Source organism: Dromiciops gliroides, chromosome 1 (genome assembly GCF_019393635.1).
Source record: "Dromiciops gliroides isolate mDroGli1 chromosome 1, mDroGli1.pri, whole genome shotgun sequence".
NCBI lineage: Eukaryota > Metazoa > Chordata > Mammalia > Microbiotheria > Microbiotheriidae > Dromiciops > Dromiciops gliroides.
This window is the reverse complement of record NC_057861.1, coordinates 654,554,995-654,580,723: the sequence shown is the minus strand read 5'-3', so window position 1 is coordinate 654,580,723 and position 25,729 is coordinate 654,554,995. Positions and strand designations below refer to the sequence as shown.

The 25,729-nt window shown below is 35.2% G+C and overlaps 1 protein-coding gene and 1 pseudogene across 1 annotated transcript in view; both read right to left on the bottom strand.

The window, feature by feature from the left end:
- Positions 1-25,729, bottom strand: part of CNTLN (centlein) — a 427,039-nt gene that overhangs the window by 231,899 nt on the left and 169,411 nt on the right. Inside the window, 1 exon segment of the mRNA XM_043979121.1 lies at positions 12,624-12,818. Coding sequence (XP_043835056.1) covers positions 12,624-12,818 — 195 coding nt within the window.
- Positions 22,366-22,713, bottom strand: LOC122736735 (annotated as a pseudogene).

Sequence of the window (25,729 nt, the reverse complement as noted above, 5' to 3'; positions counted from 1 at the left end):
AAGTAGGAAAATTGGTACAGAATGCAGAGGCCTAAAGAAAAGAAAGACCAACCTTGATAAACTATACAGACTAAAATGGATACAAAGTAGTAGTTATCAAATTACACACACACACACAAGCACACAATTTCAACCAGGATGCCAGTTTCTCGACAGATATTACAAAACTTCCTGTCTTAAGCTCTTCTTATTTAGTATGGGCATTTTTCTGACATTCAAGTATTCAGGTTGAGGTACCCTGTTGTAGTTAGGCTACTGAAAAGCTGAAGTAGGCTCAGAAGAATGTGATCAGAAGACTGACAAGGGTGCCAGGTGATAAAATTGAATATATTTACTTTAATGAAATAAAGATAAGGATGTGATGGCTTTGTTCAAGTATCTAAAGGATATCATTCGAAATAATCCGGATAATTATATTTGGTCCCTGAAGAGAGAATGAGGAGAAATGAGTGGTATCAAGGTATCCAAAAGTTAAATGGGTTGACTCATAAAAAAGTATGCTCCCCATCAGTAGAGATATTTATGAGGAATGTGGATGACTTTGTGGAGGATGCTAAACCCCTCTCAGGTTTCACCAAAGGGATTGGACTCGGTGATCTGTATGATTCTTTCTAACCTTGAGATGTTGATCCCATCCTATTACTGCTGGTACTATAGTAGCCCAAGTTGTAATCAACACCAGTACTTTAAAAAGTGAGCAAAGTTAACCAGTTCATGGTGAAGAAGCCAGGCTGGCTTGGTCAGCATTAGAGATTAGACCTGCCCTGTTTCGAGTCAATTCTGACTCACTACCTAGGTAGAGTCTGGCCAGAAGATGATGCTCTAGAGTCCAAGAAAAGTGGAAAATTTTAAAAAGGAAAAAACTTGAAATTTAGAAAGGATCAGTAGATTACAATAGTTTCAGGCAGGAATTCATGCCAAAAATTCAAGATGAAAGTAGATTATAAGAGAACTTTCTGTTTATTTTTCTACTTGGCTAAAATTTCTCTGTCTCTCTCCCTCTCTCTATATCTGTCTCTCTCCCTGACTTATGTATAGTAACAATGTCAATGTGGATATGTCATCTATTTTTGTTGGGCATACATAGAGAATATCAATAGTTCAATTAAAGTTTTAGAATTATTTTTAACACTACTCCCTTGTCTTCCATTTTATATTCACTACAATAGGGTGGACACAGAGCATTGAGAACCATTTTGTTTAGGGTTTCATCGTTTACAGCAGCATATCTCAACTACAGTTCTAGTATAACGTCTCATGATATGCATCATGATGTAGTAAATAAAGAACTGTCCTCAGAACCAGGAAAACACTGGATTCAAGCTATGCCTTTAAGAAATACTAGCTATGTGATCCTAATAAAGTCACATCTCTCAGCATTCTAGGCAACTCTCTCAAACTATAAATTGCAGAGAAGTTTGGAGGGTTACAAGGAACCCCTTGCATTTTTAGAGGGAACATCCTCACCTGCTAGTTGCTTATACCTATAAATAAAATGAGAAGTTAATTTTCTATCCCTAATCCCATGGTGTTTCATTATATTTATCAAAGGTTATGCTGATAGAATACAAGCTTGAGCCTACCAATATGGAAAAACTCCAAATAGAGGCCCAGAAACAAACTGTGTATCTGTTATCTAAAGGCTAGCCATTCTAATACAGAGAAATTCAACATCAGAAGGCTGATCAAAAGGCAATATCGTATAATTCAATAATTCAATAAATACTTTGCTCTACATTTTGTACAACCAAACCAAACTGTACATGAAACTCGGTGATTGCAAAAATAAATTGAGTCAGGGATCAAAGTATGTCAAGGAAAGCATTCAGAAGGATTTGTACATGAAAGGATGTAGGGAGAGATTGGTGCAGAGTGAATAGGTCAGGGAGGCAGCTAGATGTTGTAGAAGTTAGAAAAGCCCATTGACAAGCTGTCAGGAGGCCAGACACAGAAGGCATAGAACCAGTTGGCAGAAGACTAGGTAAAAAGCAGAGAGAAGTCCAGAGAGTTGAAAAGAGTCCAGTAATTTGTTTTTATGTGAACAGGAGGAAAGGGATAAATCCAAAATAAAAGAGAGGTCAGAGATCCATTCCCAAGAAGTAAGATCAGTTAGTGAACCAGAGAATATATAGAAGGCTAGAAATTTTTATAGAGAGTATTTAAAAGGCCAGCAAACTATATCCCAGTAAATAAAATGCCAAAAAATGAAACGAAAGCCAGGAAGCTATTCCTAAATTGACAGGATGAAAAGATGGTACATAGCAGTTATTTGGCTATCCAGAAGGAACAGCCAACGAAGAAGTACCACACCAATAAACCAGGTAAAAATGCAATAATTTTAAGTTTGGAATTGATTTAATAAATTATATAGCATAGAAGGACCTCTCGAAGTAAAGGTCTTCCTATAATTTTCATCACTGACTTTTTGACTTAGTAACATTATATTTAGAACATTGTGAATATAAAAGTCTCAAATGCGACAGCATGAACACATAAGAGTAAATTACTGATTATTTAAACAAAGATGATCCAATTTCTGAATTTTCTAAATAATCAGTTCCATTCGATTAAATGCACCAAGCACTTGGCATCCTCTCGTGACAGGCACTGTGACTGGCACAGGAGATAAAGACAGACAAAGACAAAAAAATGAAATAGTCCCTACCCTTAAGAAGCTTAAGTTCTACTAATGGGATAGGAACCCATCTCCTTTTTTCCTGCAGCATGAGATGTTTTTCATCCATATGTTAATTAATCTCTCTACTGGAAAAGTCTGAGAAGGACACTTCCTTCACACTCTCCTCACCAAGCAATCTGACTGCCTTTGCAATGCTGTATTACCAGAAACATCAGTGCTACCTTTTGTGACTGCCTCTCCTCTTTGGGGAAAAATCCCCCTTATTCACGCGTGAAAAGCCTCTAGTTTAGTTGCTTTCTGATTTTATTGATCATGGAATGAACTAGAATACTGAGTTCAAGTACTCATTTGTGGCTTCTTGTGGTTTATGGTATAAGATGGCATTCTAAACCTAATTTTTCCTAAACTACCTTGCAATTTTTCTGGAAGGGAGCTTTCCTCCAAATAATTTATGATTGCAGATTTATCAAACATGGCGGTATTATTAACTTTAATTGTTTCTAATTTCTCCTTATCTGGTTCACTCCAGTGATCAATTATTGTATAACCAGTTTCAAATAGCTGATGATTACTGTTTGATAATATAACCTGTGGTCTACAAGTGGTATTCTCCCATAATTCCTGTTTTTTCTTCTTATTTCTCCTGAGGTTCTAGGTCTTATATTCCTCCAAATGAATTATTGTTATCTTATTCAGCTCTATTTTTAAAAATCACTTAGAGTTTCTATTAATATAGCATGAAATATGTAAATTAATTTATACAATATCATTATTTTTATTATAATGACCTAGCTCAAGAATGAGCAATGAATACCTTCTATTTATTTGTCATTATTTAAATCATTCCTTTAGTCTTGAATGTATTATGAAAGATATGCTATATTAAATAATATTTATTTTTGTATTTGTTTTAAATCCTATTCATTTATTTATTAACACTCATCTATATTCTGGTATATTTATATCATGCATGTTGTTTCACTTATAAAATGTAAGCTACAGGGGGCAGCTAGGTGATGCAGTGGATAGAGCACCGGCCCTGGATTCAGGAGGACCTGAGTTCAAATCCAGCCTCAGACACTTGACACTTAATAGCTGTGTGACCCTGGGCAAGTCACTTAACCCCAAATGCCTCACTTAAAAAAAAAAGTAAGCTACATAAGGGCTGGGGCTATTTCATTTTTGCGTGGTATCCTCAATGCCTGGCACAATATATGAGATGTAGAAGATTCTTAATAAAATGATTACTGATTGGCTGATTCTTCAGGCCATCCTAAGTAAATCATCAGTCATCAACACATAGGGATAATTTTTTTTCTCTACTTTGCCAATGTCTGACACTTTGATCAATTTCTCTTAACTGTCATCACTAGCATTTCTAAAATGTCAAAAAAATGTAGGGGAAGAGGTCAGATGTGTTTTATTCCTATATTTACTGATCAAGCAATAAACATTTCTTAAGCTTCTATTACATGGCAAGTACAATGCTAAGCATTAGGTACATAAAGAAAAGCAAAAGATAGTCCCTGTTTTCAAGGACCTCATGTGTAGTTCATTTATGATTTCTTGAAACAAAGCAAGCGGAAAAAAATGGTCTTTGAGAAAGTCCTTTGGGACTCAGATGGAGCTGTTTGACCATGCCTTAAACCCAAATCACTATGGCTCTCACTGATTGGCTAACAATAGGTCCCAGCCTAAGTCTCAGTTGGTCATAATTTGGCTTTGATGGCTCAGAGTGAGTGTAAATGACAATTGTTTCTGTTTTGGACAGAAACCCTGAGGGTCTTCCCCTCCCAGATCATTTCTTTTTAAGTAGGTAAAAGAGGCCTTTTTTTTTTTTGCTTCATTTCTTACCTAGCCTTAATCACTGAATGGGTGTTGCCTCAGACAAACTGAGACCTGAGAAAGCCCTTCCTTAGCTTAAAAAGGCCAAGGTCTCCCACTGCCATCAAGAGACTTCTCCAAATGTACTGATCTGTATCTTACCACTGGACCAAGATGGCTCTGAAGGAAAGAGTGAGGCTGGGGCAGCTAGGTGGTGCAGTGGATAGAACACCAGCCCTGGATTCGAAAGGACCTGAGTTCAAATCTGGCCTCAGACATTTGACACTTACTAGTTGTGTGACCCCTGGGCAAGTCACTTAAGCCCAACTGCGTCACCAAAAAAAAAAAAAAAAAAGTGAGGCTGATGACTGTGCACAGCCCTGCCTCACTTAAATCCAATTCACTTGCAAGTCAAGACATCACCTTTATGATGTCACTGGTCTTTGAAAATGAAGGACAAATAACAACAATTTATATAAGTCTAATGGAAAAATCTATTCTTTTCCTCACTGAAAATAATACAGTTTTATTTAGACAGGGGCTTTTATCCTCTTAATAATGTACCTTCATTGCCTTTGCCATATAGGCATAAATGAGCATAATACTTATAGAATTTTCTAAATATGTTACATGTTTATCTGTTTTTTGGTGTTTGTCTTTAATATTATTGTGCAAATTATATTTTCCTAATACACCTCTAGTATCAATCCAACTTTGTCGAAGTGAATCACTTTCGTTTTTTTTTTGGGGGGGGGAGGTTTGTTTTGTTTTTGTGTGGGGCAATGAAGGTTAAGTGACTTGCCCAGGGCCACACAGCTAGTAAATGTCAAGTGTCTGAGGTTGGATTTGAACTCAGCTCCTCCTGAATCCAGGGCCAGTGCTTTATCCACTGTGCCACCTAGCTGCCCTCAAAGTGTATCACTTTTGATATATCGGTATAATATTTTTGTTAATTTTAATTCTTTTGCATGTTCACTAGTGATACTGGTTTTCTTTTTTTAAATCTTTTCCTCATTTCAATATTAATACAATATATTTGTCCTATAGAAGCAACAAAATTATGAAGACCTCATTTCTAAAATATATAGGGAACTGAATAAAATATATATATGGATATAGGTCATTCCCCAGTTGAGAAATGGTCAAAGCATATGAATAGGCAGTTTTCAGATGAAGAAACTGAAACTATTATATGGCTATACCATATGAAAAAATGTTCTCAATCACTACTATTTAGAGAAAAGCAAATTAAAATTACTCTGAGGTACCACCTCAAACCTATCCAATTGGCTAATGTAACAAAAAAGGAAAATGATAAATATTGGAGAAGATGTGGGAAAATTGGAACACTAATACATTGTTGGTGGAGTTGTGAACCGATCCAACCATTCTGGAGAACAATTTGGAACCATGCCCAAAAGGCTATAAAACTGTGCATACCCTTTGACCCAGCAATACCAATACTAGGTCTAGATCCGAAAATGATCACAAAAACGGAAAAGGACCCACATGTACAAAAATATTTATAGCTGCTCTTTTTGTAGTGGCAAAGAATTGGAAATTAAGGGGATGCTCATGAGTTGGGGAATGGCTAATCAAGTTGTGGCATATGAATATAATGGAATACTATTGTGCTATAAGAAATGATGAATGGGCAGATTTCAGAAAAACCTGTAAAGACTTGCATGAACTGATGCTGAGTGAAGTGAGCCAGAACCAAGAGAACATGGTACATAGTAACAACATTGTGTGATGCTCAACTGTGATAGACTTAGCTCTTCTCAGCAATACAATGATCCAAAGGACTCATGATGAAAAATGCTCTCCTTATCCAGAAGAGCTATAGAGTCTGAATGCAGATTGTGTGTGTGTGTGTGTGTGTGTGTGTGTGTGTGTGTGTGTGTGTGTGTGTGTGTGTATTTTCAGGGCACCACTCTATCTATCTGACTGCTCCTTTGCTAGATCATCATCCAGAATATGGTTCTAAACATAGGTGTTCCTTGGGGTTCTGTCCTGCGTCTTCTTCCGTTCTCCCTATACACTACTTCACTTGGAGATCTCATCAGCTCCCATGGACTTAATTACCATTTCTATGCTAATGATTCTCAAATCTACCTATCCTCCCCTAGTCTCTCTGCCGACCTACATTCTTACATCTCCAACTGCTGTCAGATATTTCAAACTAGATGTCTAGTAGACATCTCAAACTAAACGTGTCCAACACAGAACTCATCATCTTTCCCCCTAAGCCCACTCTACTCCTGACCTCCCTGTTACTGTAAATGGCAACACCACTCTCCTAGTTCCCTAAACTCACAATTTATATGCCATTCTTGGACTCTTCATTATTTCTCACCCTCCATATTCATTCTGGTCCCAAGGCCTATCAATTTCAGATTTGTAATATCTCTCAAATATTCCCTTTTCTCTCCTCTGACACTGCCACCCCTCTAGGCAGTCCCTCATCATCTCACACCTCAATTACATTACATTAGTCTATTGGCAGATCTGCCTGTCTCAAGTTTCTCCCTACTCCAATTCATCCTTTTTGCCACCAAAGTGATTTTCCTAAAGTGCAAGTCTGATTGTGACATCTCCCTATCCAATCAACTCTAGTGTCTCCCTACTGCCTATAGGATTAAATGTAAAATGCTCTATTTGGCATTCAAAAACCTTTATAACTTAGCCCCCTCCTAATTTTCCAGTTTTCTTACACCTTACCCCACAACATAATACTCCACTCTACTGACACTAGCCTCCTGGCACCTCCATCAACAAAACACTCCATGTCTCAGATTTCAGGGTTCTCCCCCATGCTTAGAATATTCTTTCTCCTCACCTCAGGCTATTGACATCCCTACCTTCCTGTAAATCCCAACTAATTTCTCATTTTTTAACAAGAAGCCTTCCAGAACCCCACTCAATTCTAGAGCTTTCCTACTTTTAACTAATTCCTGTTTATACTGTATGTAACTTGCTTTGTATATATTTGTATTTTATCTTCCACCATTAGATTATAAACTGCTTCAAGTTAGGGACTGTCTTTGTCTCTTTTTGTATTCCCAAGATTTGGCAGAGTGTCTGACACATAGTAGGTGTTTAATAAAGGTCCCTTTCTTGATTCATTGAGATATAGAAGATTATTGGTTTTGTTTTCTCTTCCTTTTTTTCTTTTTGGTTTTGTTTTCTTACCCATTTTTCTACTTTTGTTTTATTGGATTATTTAATAATCTATCTTTAAAGTTATAAATATTGAGTTTGTGTTTTCCTCCACTTGCTTCCTTTGTATTGATTTTTATCACAATCTTTAAAGATAGTAATTGATCCCTGCAATTAGCTTATAAGAATTCCTATATGAGTTAACTTCTTTCCTATTTCTTTCTTTTCATTTATCTATTTTTCTGCTTCATTTGAATCTTCCCTTTCACTATCCCCTGTTCAATATGATTCAAAATCTTCTCTCCCTGAACACTCCTATAGCAGCGAGAATAACATAAGTCTTCTTTTAAACCAGGAGTTATTAAACTTTTTGTGACATGGAACACTTTGGAAGGACACCTACCAAGAATGTTTTTTAAAGCATAAAATTAAATACATAGGAATTTAAAGAAAAGCAATCATATTGAAAGTTATCAAGATATTTTAAAAGTTTATGAACAATAAGAATCCCTGTTTTAAATTAAAAACAATATGCCTTTCAAGTGGTACCCTTCTCCTAAAACACCCCAAAGAAAGGTTATAAAGGACAGATAAGACAGTTAAAGTTGGTAAATTGCATTAATATGAAAGATGATGCTAAACAACTTTCTCTTCTTTGAACTAAAGATCGCACTGTGAATTCCTAATTATCTACAAAGTGGTTCAAATTTCCACATTATTGGACAAATATATAGTTGAACAATATTGCAAAAACTTATTCAAAATATAAATGATTTTTGAATTTTTATAAGCCATTTGAGAGTATCTAAACCATTAATTCCTATCACTAGCAAAGATATGAAGAAAGCAGCTACAAAGATCTATGGTATTTAAATAAAGCTATATAGAAATTATTACCTAGAAAAATAACAAACTTAAGAAATTATCTATTTATTATTGATATGAACATATTTTAGTGTTTTGTTTCTAAAGAATCAATCTGAACTAAGAATACCAGCAGTAACAATTAAAAACTCACACTTAAATTAACAATTTAATTAGGAATTTAGAAATTAGTAAATTAGGGATTTAGGTCAAAATACTAATTAGCAATATTTATGAAATTAGGGATCCCTAACATTTGATTTTCTTGCCCTTCAAGGTGCTCTAACAAACATGGAAAATGTCTATCAAATATCTAAATCAAAGTGAAATGAAATTTGTTTGGATTTGGTTTTTTTGGTTAAAAAAAATTTTGATACAATTCCCAATAAGAGAGATGAGAGTCAATAAAGCTAGATCGCTAAACGTGTGGTGTCATGGAAGAAGCATTAAACAAAGAGAGTCAGAAGAGCCTAGTTCCAATCCCAGTTCTTCCACTGGTTATGATAGACTCATAAACAGGCATTTTTACCTCTTCTAGTTTCAGTTTCCTCATGTTTAGAATGAGAAGGCTAAAATAGATGGTTGGAACTCCTTTACATCTCTAATAGTTCATTATCTATGACCTAAATGTCTTCATATCCTGAAAAGAATGGAATACTATTCAAGCTCTACAGATTGCAGTAATATGATAAGGAAAAATCAAGAAAATATATTTCCTTCTCATATAGCTCTAATCCCTAAAGAAAGGAATTGTTTGTATTTCATAACATTTTGAAGGTTGTTATTAATATTTATAACCTTCATTTTTTGAATTTTTATTATAAGTATTAATTTTATTTTGTTTTGAATGATGAAATTTCATTTTGTAATTTGGAGGTAATATAATTCAAGTAGCATATATTCGGTTTAATGGCAACTTTAGATTCAGTGATGCAGTTAATGAAAACTGAAAAGAAGAAAAGATTAAACATTTACTTTTGAGGGTAGACATCAGTATTAAATATGTTTGGTCTTTAAATTTTTCTTACTGGAAGCCAATAAGAGATAAAAATGGGAAATTTTATTTCATGTTATAAAATACAAAGTTATGACATCATACTTTCAAAAAACAGTTTTATTTGTGAATCTATAAATTTCCAAGATAAATAACTGGTAGAAGGAAGAAAACAAATCCACGGTGGCAAAGCTTATTGGAAAAAAAAAGGGGGGGGGGGAAGCTAGGTGGCACAGTGGATAAAGCACCGGACCTGGATTCAGGAGGAGCTGAGTTCAAATCTGGCCTCAGACACTTGACACTTGACACTTACTAGCTGTGTGACCCTGGGCAAGTCACTTAACCCTCATTACCCCCCACCCCCCAAAAAAGGGAAGAATGAGCAACTGAATAGGAATGAAAATAAACAGAAGTAAAAGATAATCTTAAAGAGAAGCAAAAACATTAAAAGAAAATGTGATCCATACAAACAAAACATTTTGATCTAGAAGACAGACTGTGCAGAGACAACCAAGAATTATCGATCTCCCAGAAGAATGTGATTATTTTTAAAAATCTGAACCTATAATGCATGAAATATTAAAAGAAAACTGCCTAGAATTTCTGAACACAGCAAAGTGCCAATCAAAAGAATCCCCAGATCACTCCCCCAAAAAAAACCCTCTAAGACACATAGTAGTTAAGTTTAATAATTCTAATACAAACAACAAATTGTGCAAGAGATAAGGAGAAACATTTTCAAATACAAAGGAAAGAAAATTCAAATAATGTAAGACCCATGAGAAATTACATTAGGGAATAGAACAGTATTTTATGATAGGCAAAGGAATTCAAGATGCAACCCACAGTGACATACTCTACACATCTGACCCTAACTATTAATGAAAAAATATAAGTATTCAGTAAGATAAAAAGGTGTCTGAAATGTTCTTATGAAGAGAACCAGAACTGAACAAATTATGAACTTATCAAACACCAAAGACAACAGAAACGTAAGATAGAAACAAAACAAAACAAATGAAAATGCAATATGGCAACCAAGAACAATATGAACAAAAGAAAAATAGATCTTTCTAAAAGTGCATATGGAACAAGGGAGAAAGCAAAAGTCAAAAAAAGAAGTAGAAAAATAGGCCAGCCACATTATAGACTAAACTGGACAATACTCTACCTTTTTCTGAGACAAATACTGTCCTAATCTCTCAAATTAGGAAGGATAACGCATAGGGATAGAACTACAGATAGAAAGACAGAGATAGAGCATAGTGAATGTAATAGTACATATATGTGTAGATTTGTTCATGTGTGTGCATATATATATACACACACACACACTACAATCTATTGTCCAAAACTTAATTGGTCAGGGGAAACATATATACATATATACAAACTATCAACTACATTACAAACTGTCAACTACAATTACAACCGACAAACTATGTGAATGAATGCTCTAGATCACTAATAATAAGAGAAAAACAAATCATAACCACCTTGAGTTTTCACTTCACACCACATAAATTGGCAAAGATGACAAAAGATGAAAAGAGTCAATATTGGAGGGATTGTGGGAAAATAGGCACACTGGTGAGCTACAGTAGGACTATAAAGCAATAAGAAAAAAAATTGATCGTGGAAAAGCAATAATCAATATGATGAACACAGAGAAACAAGGAAAGACCTACAGGAAATGATGCACAGTGAAGTCTACAGAGCAATTGAAAAACAATAAACACTACTATAGCAAAGAAAATTACTATAGAAAACAATTATAACAAAAAAAAGAACCACCACCAAAAAAAGAAATGTTGCAAAACTGCAAAGGACAAGCATGTGTGATGAAATAATGGGATTTAGCAGATACTCAAAGACCCACCTGGAGATTAATCTATACTGATTGAATCAAGTGAGAATGATTGACTGCTGATTAAGCCTACTTCAAGTTAATTGGATTGTAATCACACCTGGCTATCCCTTAAGAAGGTATTGTTCTCAGAAACTAGACTGTGAACTCAACTTGAGAACACCTTCAAAACCAATGGATTTGGATGACGCCAACCAATCACCTTGAAGCAGTGTGTAAGGACTGCCTCTGTTCTAGATCTATAAAAAGCTTCCCCAAACAGCTTGCTAGGGTGTTCCTGATTAAAGCAAGCTCTTGGAGGAGGACTTCAGGAAGAGCCCAACCAGGCTGGAACTCTAGGCTAGACTGAAGCTGAAGCTTCTGATTTAAGGCGACCACAATTTAGATTTTAAACATCACACATGAATCCAAAGAAGAGATATGAGAAGACATCCCACCTCACTTCACCCTTTGGAAGGTATGTAGTAAATTACACATGTTTTTAGACTTATTCAACCTATCAATCACTTATGATCATTTTTCCTCTTTTTTTCTTTTTTTTGTCTTTAAAATTATTCTTTGGTATATGAAATTGTTCTCTGGGAGTGGAAGGGAAGAAACATGAAGGAGGGAACATGGTAATATAAAAAAGGCATCAATAAAAATTATTTATTAATTTTTTTTTAATTTAGATTTTGCTCCATTCCTTGGAAAAGAACTATTATGCAGTGTAAGTAGAAGGACATAGGTAGTTCATTTTTGAAAATATAGCTGGTAGACTATTCTCCATATATTACTATTAATATTCCTAGTCGTAGCTATTCTATGGGGAAAAATTCTTGGGTTGCATTTATATTTGATGCCCCATAAAATGTAATAAAGTGAAAAAAGTCCTAGTTAGGAATGATTTGAAAAGTCATATAGAACCAGAAACAAATCTTAACACAAAGTCAAATTAATCAATTTTGAAAAACACTTGAGTACCCTACATTGCCTCATTCATTAAGTAAAAACATTATCAAAACAGAAACAAACTATTCATCTGCTTTATCATGATGGTAATTATAAGTCATTGATGAATAACAATATTGGATATTATTATCAAAAAACAATATTGGATAAATTAAGCATTTATATAATAAATTTGTGAAATAATTTTAGGAATATATGGAAGCTAGCTTTCATTTTCTAACCTAATTGCCATTTTATGCAAATATACTTAGATTTTTCAAGTTCTAATGAAAAGTGAAACATAATCAAAATCAATACGAATAAAACTTTTTAAAACTGCCTCTCACCTGTTCCATATTATTTAGAAAAGGGGTATGAGTTACTAAGTATGAAGTTTTTTCAAGTTCATCGATTTTTTGTTTTAGTTGCATGATATCCCGGTCCTTTTGAACTAGTTGATCCTTAAGACAGATAATATTTTTCCGGAGCAGAGACTCAGTTGTTTTCTTTGCTTCAAAATTAACTTGTAGGTCATTATAAAGCTGTTTAAAATAAATAGACATTTGATCACATTAATAATAAATTTTAAATCTTCATTATTTGTCTATGAGGTATCATATTTGGTAATATATTTAAAACAAAATCCTTAAACTCAAAAATTTACAGATTAAGATATAAACTTATAAAAAGTATGCAACAGGGGGCAGCTAGGTGGCGCAGTGGATAGAGCACCAGCCCTGGAGTCAGGAGGACCTGAGTTCAAATCCGGCCTCAGACACTTAACACTTACTAGCTGTGTGACCCTAAGCAAATCACTTAACCCCAACTGCCTCACCAAAAAAAAAATAATAATAATATGGTATGCAACAATACAAGATACTTCAAAATTCAATATGAGATTAATTGCTGATACCACTACTAGGTTTGTATCCAAAAAGAGATAAGTAACAAAAAGGAAAGGACTTATATGCACAAAAAATATTTATAGCAGCTCTTTTCTGGTGGCAAAGAATTGGAAACTGAGGGAATGCCCATCATTTAGGGAATGGCTGAACAATTTGTGATATATGATTATGATGGAACACTATTTTGATATAAGAAATGATGAGCAGGATGCTCTCAGAAAAAAACTTATATGAGCTGATGCAAACTGAAATGTACTTTGTACAAAGTAATGGCAAATATTGTAAGATGATCAGTCATGAATGACTTGGCTATTCTAAGCAATACAATGATCCAAAACTCTAAAGGATTTACAATGAAAAATTCTATCCATCCCCAGAGAAAGAACTGATGGTGTCTGAATACAGATTGAAGCATTTTATTTTACTTTATTTTTCTTGAGGTTTTTTGTCTGTTTTCTTTCACAACATGATAAATATGAAAATGTTTTGTATGACTATATATGTATAACATATTTAATTGCTTGTCTTCTTAAAGGGGGGAGGGAGGGAAAGAATTTGGAGCACAAAGTTTTAAAAGTGGATCTTAAAAATAATTTTACATGTAATTGGGGAAAAATAAAATGCTAGATAAAAAAACTGAAAAAGAAAAAGAATCATTGCTGAACAAAAAATTTTGATAAGTGCTCTTATTAAGGCCACAAACAATATATAGATTATAGACAGGCTGCATAGAGGCATAGAGAAAGATGAGAGGACATTCCAGAAGGTTCAGAGTCTAAAGTACATTTTGGGGTACAGTGAAAAGTACCAGAAAGCTAGAGTAAAAGGGATTTATTGGGGATATAAAGGAAGATCAGCCTGGAAAACTTCCCTATTAATTGTCGAGGGCACTACCATCCTCCCAGTCCCTCAGACTAATAACCTAGGGTGTCATACCATACTTTTCACTATCTCTTACCCGCCCCATCAAATTTGTTATAAAGATCTATGAATTTCAAGTTTGAGCCCCCTTTTCTTCCCTAACACTGCTACCACTCTAGTACAGGCTGTTATCACCTCATGACTATACATAACAACCTTCTGGTTAGTCTCCCTGATGCAGTTCTCTCCCCACTCTAATCCATCCTCCAGCCACCAAAGTGATTTTCATAAAGTTCAAGTCCAACTATGTCAACCCCACACCCCCATAATACTCTTACCTCCAGCATCAAATACAAAATGCTCTATTTGTCAATCAAAGTTTTTCATAACCTAGCTCCCCTTAGCCCCACCCTTCCAGGCTTCTTATACCTTACTTCCCACCACGGACTCTTCAATCTAGTGACATTAGCCTCTTTGCTGTTCTACCAATAAGACTCTACTTCTTGATTCTGGCTATTCCTCATACCTCCTTGTCTCTGCCTCCTGGATTCCCTAGATTCCTTTAAGTCCCAACTAAAATCTCATCTTCTATTGGAAGCTCTTCTCAACTCCTCTAAATACTAGTGTCTTCCCTCTGTTGATTATTTCCTATTTATCTGATATGCAACTTGTTTGCTTGTTGTCGTCTCTATTAGACTGTGAGCCCCTTGAGGGCAGGGACTGTTATTTTCCTCTTGTTGCATCCCCGGCACTTAGCACAGCTCCTTGTATATATTAGGCACATAATAAATGCTTAGTTGGATGAGATTAAAGAAGTTCTTAAATAACACACTTAAGAAGCCTGTACTTTACCATACATGAAATAGCAATCTACTCAAGATCTGTAAACAGGGAGGTTAAAAGTTCTACGTTAAAGATTTCTTTTTGAGAAAAAAAATTACATCATCAATAATATAAAAGGGCATTAACTACAAACCCTGGCAAACTACACAAAAGGAAAGCAAAATTAGAGACTAGGGGCAGCTAGGTGGCACAGTGGATAGAGCACCGGCCCTGGAGTCAGGAGTACCTGAGTTCAAATCCAGCCTCAGACACTTGACACTTACTAGCTGTGTGACCTTGGGCAAATCACTTAACCCCAACTGCCTCACCAAAAAAAAAAAAAAGAGATTGCTATAAAAAATTAGAGACTAAATGTGTTTCAACAATAAGAATAATTTCTGAGCTATATATTTGTATTTGCCAGGGAATTATAATCAAAAATATTATTGGCAATTGAATACTATCCTTCCTATTCAAATAAATCCACTAACTGGAAATTAAAAATATAAATTTGTGGAAACTATCTGGGCATAATTCAGTTTTAACAGTTTAGGTTACAGGAATTACACATCTTACTTACAAAGCAACTACTGGCCCTAAAAATAGTCACCTGAGTTAAGGGTACTAGTACAAGACCTGTGAGTGAGCTAGAGGTTGATAGCCAAAGAAAGCTTTCTGTATTCTAAAGCTGTGCAAAGAACCACTGCTGCCATACCCAGAGTAGCTAACAATAGAATCAGCTCCACAAAAAGCTAGTTTCTCTGGTCAATGAATAGTCAGATTGATTACCTGCAGGTAAATAACTTTTCAACTAAGAAAAGAGATAAAATAATGCTATCAGAGCCTTGGGTCCCAGTTTTTTCTATAGCTCCTAAAAAACCAGGGTTCTATCCCTACCATTTTAGCTCCTTTATTATCTCCCCCCACCATGATGAAGTGTACTGCTTTATTTCACTACACTCCTCCCCCCCCCATTAAAGGAAATATAATCTGTATTTACATTAGACAACTAATGAGAGGGACAGCTAGGTGGTGCAGTGGATAGAGCACCGGCCCTGGAATCAGGAGTACCTGAGTACAAATCCGGCCTCAGACACTTAACACTTACTAGCTGTGTGACCCTGGGCAAGTCACTTAACCCCAATTGCCTCACTTTAAAAAAGAGAGAGAACTAACGAGAAAGTGCTTTCACCAGAACTACATTAAATATTTTGGTAAAACTAGTAATATTTGTTTATGAATTATAATGAATTTTATGGTATAAACATGGGTTGTTTGTTTTCTATATCTTACCATCAGGAGAAATGCCTAAAATTTCCCCAAACACAGCTAATACACTGAGATTTTTCACAAGGAAATAGGAAAGGAATGCAAAGACCTGATAGGTTGTACATGAATGGATTAGATGGAGTCATATTGGAGGCTTGGGTTGTATTTGGGAGCTTGAATGCTGCTACTTCTACACTGGGTTGCAAGGCAGAGGAAAAGGTTAGATAGAACTAGAGTGAAGTTGCAAGGGCTGAGATGGCAATACTTATAGTATCTAATGGTAGAGGTGAATCAAAGGATAGGCCAAGGAGCTGTCTCCTGACAGCCTCATTACCAATGAATAGGATGCTGTAAAAAATATAGAGAATTTGACCTTGGGTGTCCAAAGTGAGAGTACATTCAGATGCTATGGTATTCCCAAACTAGAAGAGATATAACAAAACTGGAAAAATACTGGTATTAAAAAGATGGACCTCAATTTCAAGAAGAAGTTTTAATCAGTTGATACTTCCTATGTATATTTAATTTTTTAATTGAATTTAAATTTTTTTTCCTATGTATATTTAAATACACATTTTTTGAAATGATTGTGCACCTTCTTTAAGATTCTCCAAATAATTTTAAGGCCTACAAGTAGCAAAATATTATCTAAAAATAGAAATATCTTTTTAATGATATTTTATTTTATTCCAATTACATACAAAGATAGCTTTCAGCATTCATCTTTGTAAGATTTTTGAGTTCCAAATTTTTCTCCCACACTCCTTTCCCTACCCCCTCCCAACGACAGCAAGCAATTTGATATGGGTTATGCATTACAATCATGTTAAACATATTTCCATATTAGTCATGTTGTGAGAGAAGAATCAGAACAAAAGGAAAAAACATAAGAAAGAAGAAAAAACAACAACAAAGTGAAAATAGTATCCTTCAATCTGCATTCAGACTCCATAGCTCTTTTTCTGGGTGAGGAGAGCATTTTCTATTATGAGTCCTTTGGATCACTGTGTTGCTGAGAAGAGCCAAGTCTATCACATGGTACTATGTACCATGTTCTCTTGGTTCTAGTTCACTTCATTCAGCATCAGTTCATGCAAGTCTTTCCAGGTTTTTCTGAAATCTGCCTGTTCATCATTTCTTATAGCACAACAGTATTCCATTATATTCATATGCCACAACTTGATTAATCATTCCCCAACTAATGAGCCTCTTAATTTCCAATTCTTTGCCACCACAAAAAGAGCAGCTATAAATGTTTTTGTACATGTGGGTCCTTTTCTCCTTTTTTATGATCTCCTTGGGATCTAGACCTAGTATTGGTATTGCTGGGTCAAAGGGTATGCACAGTTTTATAGCCTTTTGAACATGGTTCCAAATTGCTCTCCAGAATGGTTGGACCAATTCACAACTTCACCAACAATGCATTAGTGTTCCAATTTTCCCACATCTTCTCCAACATTTATCATTTTATTTTTTTTAATAATAACCAATCTGATAAGTATGAGATGGTACCTCAGAGTAGTTTTAATTTGCCTTTCTCCAAATAGTAGTGATTGAGAACATTTTTTTCACATGGCTATAGATAGCTTTAATTTCTTCATCTGAAAACTGCCTGTTTATATGCTTTGACCATTTCTCAATTGGGGAATGTATTATATCCTTATAAATTTCATTCAGTTTTCCATATATTTTAGAAATGAGGCCTTTATCAGAAACACTAGATTTTCCTTCTAATCTTGGTTACATTGGTTTTGTTTATGCAAAATCTTTTTAATCTGATGTAATCAAAATGGTCCATTTTGCATTTTATAATGTTCTATATCTCATCTTTGGTCATAAATTCTTCCCCTTTCCATAGATCTGACAAGTAAACTATTCCTTCTTTTTCTAATTTGCCTATGGTATCATCTTTTATGTCTAGATCATGTACCCATTTTGACTTTACTTTGACATATGGTATATGATGTTGGTCTATGCCTAGTTTCTACCATACTATTTTCCAGTTTTCATAGAGGTTTTTGTTAAATAGTGAGTTCTTTTCCTGGAGGCTAGTCTTTGGATTTATCAAACCAAGATTGCTATATTCATTTACTGCTGTGTTTTGTGTGCCTAACCTATTCCACTGATCCAGCACTCTATTTCTTAGGCAGTACCAAATAGTTTTGATGACTGCCGCTTTATAATATAGTATTAGATCTGGTACACTTGAGTGACCTTCATTTATATTTTTTTCATTAATACCCTTTATATTCTTGAACTTTTTAAATTCTAGATGAATTTTCTTATTATTTTTCTAGCTCTATGAAATATTTTTCATAGTTTGAAAGGAATAGCACTGAATAAGTAAATTAGGTAGAATTGTCATTTTTATTACATTAGTTCAGTCTATCCATGAATAATTGATATTTCCCCATTTGTTTAGATCTAATTTTATTTGTGTGAAAAGTGTTTTGTAATTGTGTTCACATAGTTCCTGGGTTTGCCTTGGCAGGTAGGCTCCCAAATATTTTATATTGTCTAGACTTTTAAATGGAATTTCTTTTTCTATCTCTTGTTGCTGCACTTTGTTGGTCATATATATAAATGGTGATGATTTGTAGGGGTTTATTTTATATCCTGCAAATTTGTTAAAGTTGTTCATTGTTTCAAGGAGTTTTTAAAGTTGATCCTTTAGGATTCTCTAAGGATACCATCATATCATCTGCAAAGAGTGATAGTTTTATTTCTCCTTTGCCTAGTCTAATTTCTTCAATTTTTTTTCTTCTCATTTCTAAGGATAACATTTCTAGTACAATATTAAATAATAGTAGTGATAATGGACATCTTTGTTTCACCCCTGATCTTATTGGGAATGCTTCTAACTCATCCCTTACATATAATGCTTGCTGATAGTTTTGGATAGATACTGCTTATCATTTTAAGGAATGCTCCACCTATTCCTACACTCTCTAGTGTTTTTAATAGGAATGAGTGCTGTATTTTGTCAAAAGCTTTCTCCACATCTATTGAGATAATCATATTATTTTGGTTAGTTTTGTTATTGATGTGTTCTATTTACATGATAGTTTTCCTAATATTGAATCAGCTTTGCATTCCTGGTATAAATCCCACCTAGTCACAGTGTATTGCTGTAATTTCTTTGTTAATATTCAATTTAGAAGTTTTGCATCAATATTCATTAGGGAAATTGGTCTATAATCTTCTTCATGTGTTTTGGCTCTTCCTGCTTTAGGTATCAGCACCATATTTGTCTAATAAAAGGAATTCTGTAGGACCCCTCTTCACCTATTTTTCCAAATAGTTTGTATAGTATTGGAATTAGTTGTTCTTTAAATGTTTGGTACAATTTACTTGTAAACCCATCTGGCCTTGGAGATTTTTATCTTAGGGAGTTCATTGATGGTTTGTTCAATTTCTTGTTCTAAAATGGAGTTATTTAAGGATTTTACTTCCTCCTCTGTTAATCTGGGAAATTTATATTTTTGTAAATATTCATACATTTCATTTAGACTGTCAAATTTATTGGCATATAGTTGGGCAAAATAGCACCTAATTATTGCTCTAATTTCTTCTTCATTAGTGGTACATTCATCCTTTTCATTTTTGATACTGGTAATTCAGTTTTTTTTAAAATCACATTAACCAAAAGTTTATCTATTTTATTAGTTTTTTTTCATAGAACCAGCTCTTAGTTTTATTTATTAATTCTATAGTATTCTCACTTTAAATTTTATTAATCTCTCCTTTGGTTTTCAGAATTTGTAATTTGGGGATTTTTATTTTGTTCTTTTTCTAGCTTTTTTAGTTGCATGCTCCTCTTTCTCTATTTTATTCATATAGGCATTTAGAAATATATAATCTCCCCTAGGAACTACTTTGGTTGAATTCCGTAAGTTTTGACATGTTGTCTCATTGTCTTTCTCTTTGATGAAGTTAATGATTGTTTCTATGATTTGTTGTTTCACCCAATCATTCTTTAGGATAAAATTTTTTATTTTCCAATTAATTTTTTGTCTTTTTTGTGGCCCTTTATTACACATAATTTTTATTGCATCATGATCTGAAAAGGATACATTTACTATTTCTGCCTTTCTGCATTTGAGTGTGAGGTTTTATGCCCTAATACATGGTCAATTTTTGTGTAATTGCTATGTACCACTCATAAAAAGGTTATTCCTTTGTATTCCCCATTCAGTTTTCTCCAGATGTCTATCATATTTAATTTTTCTAAAATTTTCTATTAACCTTAACTTCTTTCTTATTTATTTTGTGTTTATATTTATCTAGTTCTGAGAAGGGAAGGTTGAGGTCCCCCACTAGTATAATTTTGCTGTCTATTTCTTTCTGTAACTCACTTAACTACTCTAGAATTTGGATGCTATATCACTTGATGCGTGCAAATATGTTTAATATTCATATTACTTCATTGTCTATGGTACCTTTTAGCAAGATGTAGTTTCCTTCATCATCTCTCTTAATTAGGTCTATTTTTGCTTTTGTTGTGTCTGAGAGAAGGATTGCTATCCCTGCTTTTTTTACTTCAGCTGAAGCATAATAAATTCTGTTCCACCCTTTTACCTTTACTCTGTGTGTATCTCTTTGCTTCAAATGTGTTTCTTGTAAACAACATATTGTAGGATTCTGCTTTTTAGTACTCTCTGCTATCTACTTCCATTTTATGTTAGAGTTCATCCCATTCACACTCAGTTATGATTATTGTGTATTTCCCTACATGTTATTTTCCCCCTTGTTTACTACTTTTCTCTCTCCTTTCCCCATCCCTTCTCACCTGTTTTGCTTCTGACCACCATCTCCCTCAATCTACCTTCCCTTCTCTCAGCCCCACCTCCCCTTTGCCCTTTCTCCTTCCGCCTCCCAGTTTTGCCCTCACTTCTATCAGCCCCACCTCCCTTTTCTATTAGCACCCCATCCTTTTCTTTCCCCTTTCCCTTCTTACTTCCCTATAGGGTAAGAGAAAATTCTATACCCAACCGAGTGTGTATGTTATTCCCTTTTTGAGCCAAATCATATGACAGTAAAGTTGAAACAATGCTCACCCCTACCTTCTTTCCCTCTATTGTAACAGGTCTTTCATACCTCCTCATGTGATATGATTTACCCCATTCTGCCTTCTCTTTCCTCTTCTCCCTGTATAATCCTTTTTGTTACTCCTTAAATTTTTTTATATCATCATATAAAAATTGATTTATATCCACACCCTCTGTCTATGTGTACTCCTCCTATCTGCCTCAACAGAGAAATAGTTCTCCAGAGTTATAATTATTTTCTTCCCGTGTTGGGATCTAAACATTTTAACTGTATTGAATAACATATTTTGCCCCACGCCATTTTACCTTTTTATGTTTCTCAAGTCTTGTATTTGTAGTTTGAATTTTCTGTTCAGTTCTGTGCTTTTTATTAGGAAAGTTTTAAATTCCCCTATTTCGTTGAATGTCCATCATTTTCCCTGGAAGATTATGATTAATTTTGTGAGGTAGTATATTGTGGCTTGTAATCCAAGTTCCTTTGTGCTGCAGAATATCATATTCCAAGTCCTCCTATCCTTTAACATTGAGGCTGCCAGGTCCTATGCAATCCTGATTGTTGCTCCTTGATATTTAAATTGTTTCTTTCTGGCTGCTTACTGTTTTTTATCCTTTACCTGAAAATTCTGGAATTTGGCTAAAATATTTGGGGTTTTCCTTTTGGGGTATCTTTCTTTTGTCTTTCTTTTTTTGGTGAGGCAATTGGGGTTAAGTGACTTGCCCAGGATCACACAGCTTGTAAGTGTTAAGGGTATGAGGTCAGATTTGAACTCAGGTCCTCCTGACTCCAGGGCCGGTGCTCTATCCACTGCGCCACCTAGCTGCCCCTTTGGGGTCTCTTTCAAGAGGTGATTGGTAGATTCTTTCAATGACTTTTTTCCTCTGGTTCTAAGACATTGGGGCAGTTCTTGATAATGTCATGAAACATGCTGTCCAGGTTCTTTTTTTGATCATGGTCCTCAGGTAATCTAAATATTCTTAAATTGTTCCTCCTGGATCAATTTTCTAGGTCTGTTGTTTTTCTAAAGAGGGATTTTATGTTTTCTTCTACTTTTGCATACTTTTGATTCTACTTTATTTCTTTTTGTTGTCTCATAGAGCCATTAGCTTCCATCTGCCTAATGCTGATTCTTTTTTTTTTTTTAAACAAGCTTTGGCCAGTTTATTAAAGAATACTTTTGTACAGTTTACTTTTCACTGGTCTAATCTGGCCTGCTTCTAATGATATCAGAATCACCTGGATCAATGATAGCCAGTGTACAAACTCTGTAGTACTTCCCACATGCTGTGCCCAATTCAATGTTGTTGCCACTGTAGTGATGTACGCCAGTTTTGGCCAACATAGCATAATATTCAATCTCTCATTTCCTCAAGGCTGGGCAGTTGTTGGCCAAGATGACCAATTTGGCTTTGCCTTGTCTGATCATTTTCAGGGTCTGTTTGTAGCCTAGCACGTATTTGCTGTTTTTCATCACCAGCTGGAGCCTCGAGTTGATGGACTCCAGCGACTTTTTCGTCTTCTTTGTGGCCACCATCTTCCTGCCTGCTGTGCGGGAGGACCCTCAGCCAGAGACCTGCTGCCAAGATGGCTGGGAAGCTTAAAGATTTCTTTTCCCCAATCAATTTTTGTACCTCCTTTTTCATTTGTCGACTGCAATTTTTAAAGAATTATTTTCTTTTTCCAAACTACAGACTCTCTTTTGAAAAACTCCCATTTCTTTTTCCAATTTTTCTTCTACCTCTATTATTTGGTTTATAAAATCCTTTTTGAGTTCTTCCAAGAAGGCTTTTTGGTCTTCAGACCAATTCTTCTTCCCCTTTAAGACTTAACATGTAGGCATTTTGACACTATTGTCTTTCACTGAGTTTATGTTTTGGTCCTCCCTGTCACTAATAGCAATTTTCTATGGTGAGGGTTCTTTCCTGTTTCTTATTCAAATTCTAGCCTATTCTGTGCCTTTTAAAGTTGAGCTCTGCTACTGGGGTACAGTGTGCACTGTCCCAAGTTTGTTTTGCTGGCTGCCAGGGGCCCAGTCATCGGCTGTCTGCTCTGAGGACTCAGCAACTTGCTCACTGAACTGAGGTAGTCCAGCCTGGTTGTGCCTATTGGGTACCAGATACCCAGTTGAAAGACTGCCTTCTGCACAGAACCTGGAGGCCTAACAACTGGCTTGCTGTGTGTCTAGTTTGCTGAGCTAAGATTAAGGGCCCTCAGCTGCTGATCTGTGCTGTGGCTAAGAGCCTTCTGCTGGCTTGTTCACACAATCTCTGCGCTGAGCTGTGCTTCCCTTTTACCCAGGTGAGACAGACCTTTCTGAGGACATTCTAAGTTATCTTAAGCCTAAAAATTGTTTCACTCCATCTTTTTGTAGGTTCTGTAGCTCCAAAATCCATTTAGAGGCTTAATTTAATGGTGGTTCCAAGGGAAAACTGGGAGAGCTCAGGCTTCATTCTGCCATCTTGAAAATAGAAATATCTTGAAATCCTGTTGTTGTTGTTGTTTTTCCTTTGTTCTCAAAGAGGACCATGACATCAGAGTGCTGTCATGACTTGCAGTGAACTGGATTTAAGTGAGGGAGGGCTGTGGAAGTTTGTAACCTCACTCTCTCCTCCAGAGCCATCTGGGTCCAGTAGAAATATGTGCATACATCAGGATGACTGCAGATGACTCTGCATGTTTTAAGGCAATTGGGATTAAGTGACTTGCCCAGGGTTACACAACTATTAGGTGTCTGAGATGAGATTTTAATTTAGGTCCTTCCAACTATAGAGTCAATGCTTATATCCACTGCACCAACTAACTATGTGAAGATTATTAAATGCCAGGACTGAGGATATTTTAACCTAGAGGTAAGAAGTCATAATATTTCTCAATCCAGGTATGACATGGTCAGAACTATGTTTTAAGAATTTCAGTAACAGCAATATAGTAAGATGAACAGCTGTGAATGACTTGGCTATTCTCAGCAATTTAATGATCCAAGACAACACTGAAGGACTTATGATAAAAAATGCTATCCATCCCCAGAGAAAGAACGGATAGTATCTGAATACAGACTGAAGCATATTTTTTACTTTATTTTTCTTGAGGATTTTAATCTGTTTCTTTTCATAACTTGAATAATATGGAAATGTTTTGCATGACTACACATGTATAACATATTGAATTGCTTGCCTTTCTTAAAGGGGAGGAGAGGAAGACAATTTGGAACACAAAGCTTTAAAAATGGATGTTAAAGGGGGCAGCTAGATGGCGCAGTGGATAGAGCACCAGCCCTGGAGTCAGGAGTACCTGAGTTCAAATCCGGCCTCAGACACTTAACACTTACTAGCTGTGTGACCCTGGGAAAGTCACTAAACCCCAATTGCCTCACTAAAAAAAAAAAAAATGGATGTTAAAAATTGTTTTTACATATAATTGGGGAAAAATAAAATTCTAAATAAACAAATGAAGAGAAAAAAAGAATATCAGTCTCAATTCCAAAAGACTCATGACAGAAAATACTCTCCATATCCAGAAAAAGAACTGTGGAATCTGACTAGATCAAAGGATACTATTTTCACTTCTGGGGTTTTTTGTTGTTGTTTTTATCTCTTCAGATTTTTCCTTCTTGTTCTGATTCTTCTTTCACAATATGAGTAATGTGGAAATATGTTTAACATGATTGTAATATATAACCTATTTCAGACTACTTGCTGTCTTGTGGAGGAGGGAGAGAAGGGAATATGAAAAAGATGGAACTCAAAATTTTATAAAAATGAATGCTGAAAATTATCTTTACATGTAAATGAAAAAAGTACTATTAAAATTTGTAAAAAAAAAAAAGGAAAAAAGAATAAAAGTATCATTGCTGCATAAAAAATAGATCAGAGAGGGAAAAGACTAGTATGTTTAAGACAGAATTGTACTCTACTAAATAAATTGCTCTTTTTTGGGTGGGGGGGTGAGGCAATTGGGGTTGAGTGACTTGCCTAATGTCACACAGCTAGTAAGTGTCAAGTGTCTGAGGTCGGATTTGAACTCAGGTCCTCCTGACTCCAGGGCCGGTGCTCTATCCACTGCGCCACCTAGCTGCCCCAATTGTTTTTTTGGGTTTTTTTGCGGAGCAACGGGGGTTAAGTGACTTGCCCAGGATCACACAGCTAGTAAGTGTCAAGTGTCTGAGGCCAGATTTGAACTCAGGTACTCCTGAGTCCAGGGCCGGTGCTTTATCCACTGAGCCACCTAGCCGCCCCAATTGCTTTTTTATAGTTACAAATCAATAAAAAAGCTGAATGTATAAGTGGAAAGATGAATTTTGCTACAGAACATCATTTCTTAATAGTTGCTTTCTACTGAACAGCTCTCCAAGTAAGTCAGCAAGAAATTATTAAGTGCTTACTATGTGCCAGGCTCTGTGCTAAGTATTAAAAATACAAATAAAAGTAAAAACCACCCCTACTTTCAAGGAGCATACATTCTAGTGGAGGAAACAACATATAAAGAACAAAATATTTACAAAATGTAAAAGGACAAAGGAAAATTTAGAGGAGAAAATCTCCTGTAGAAGA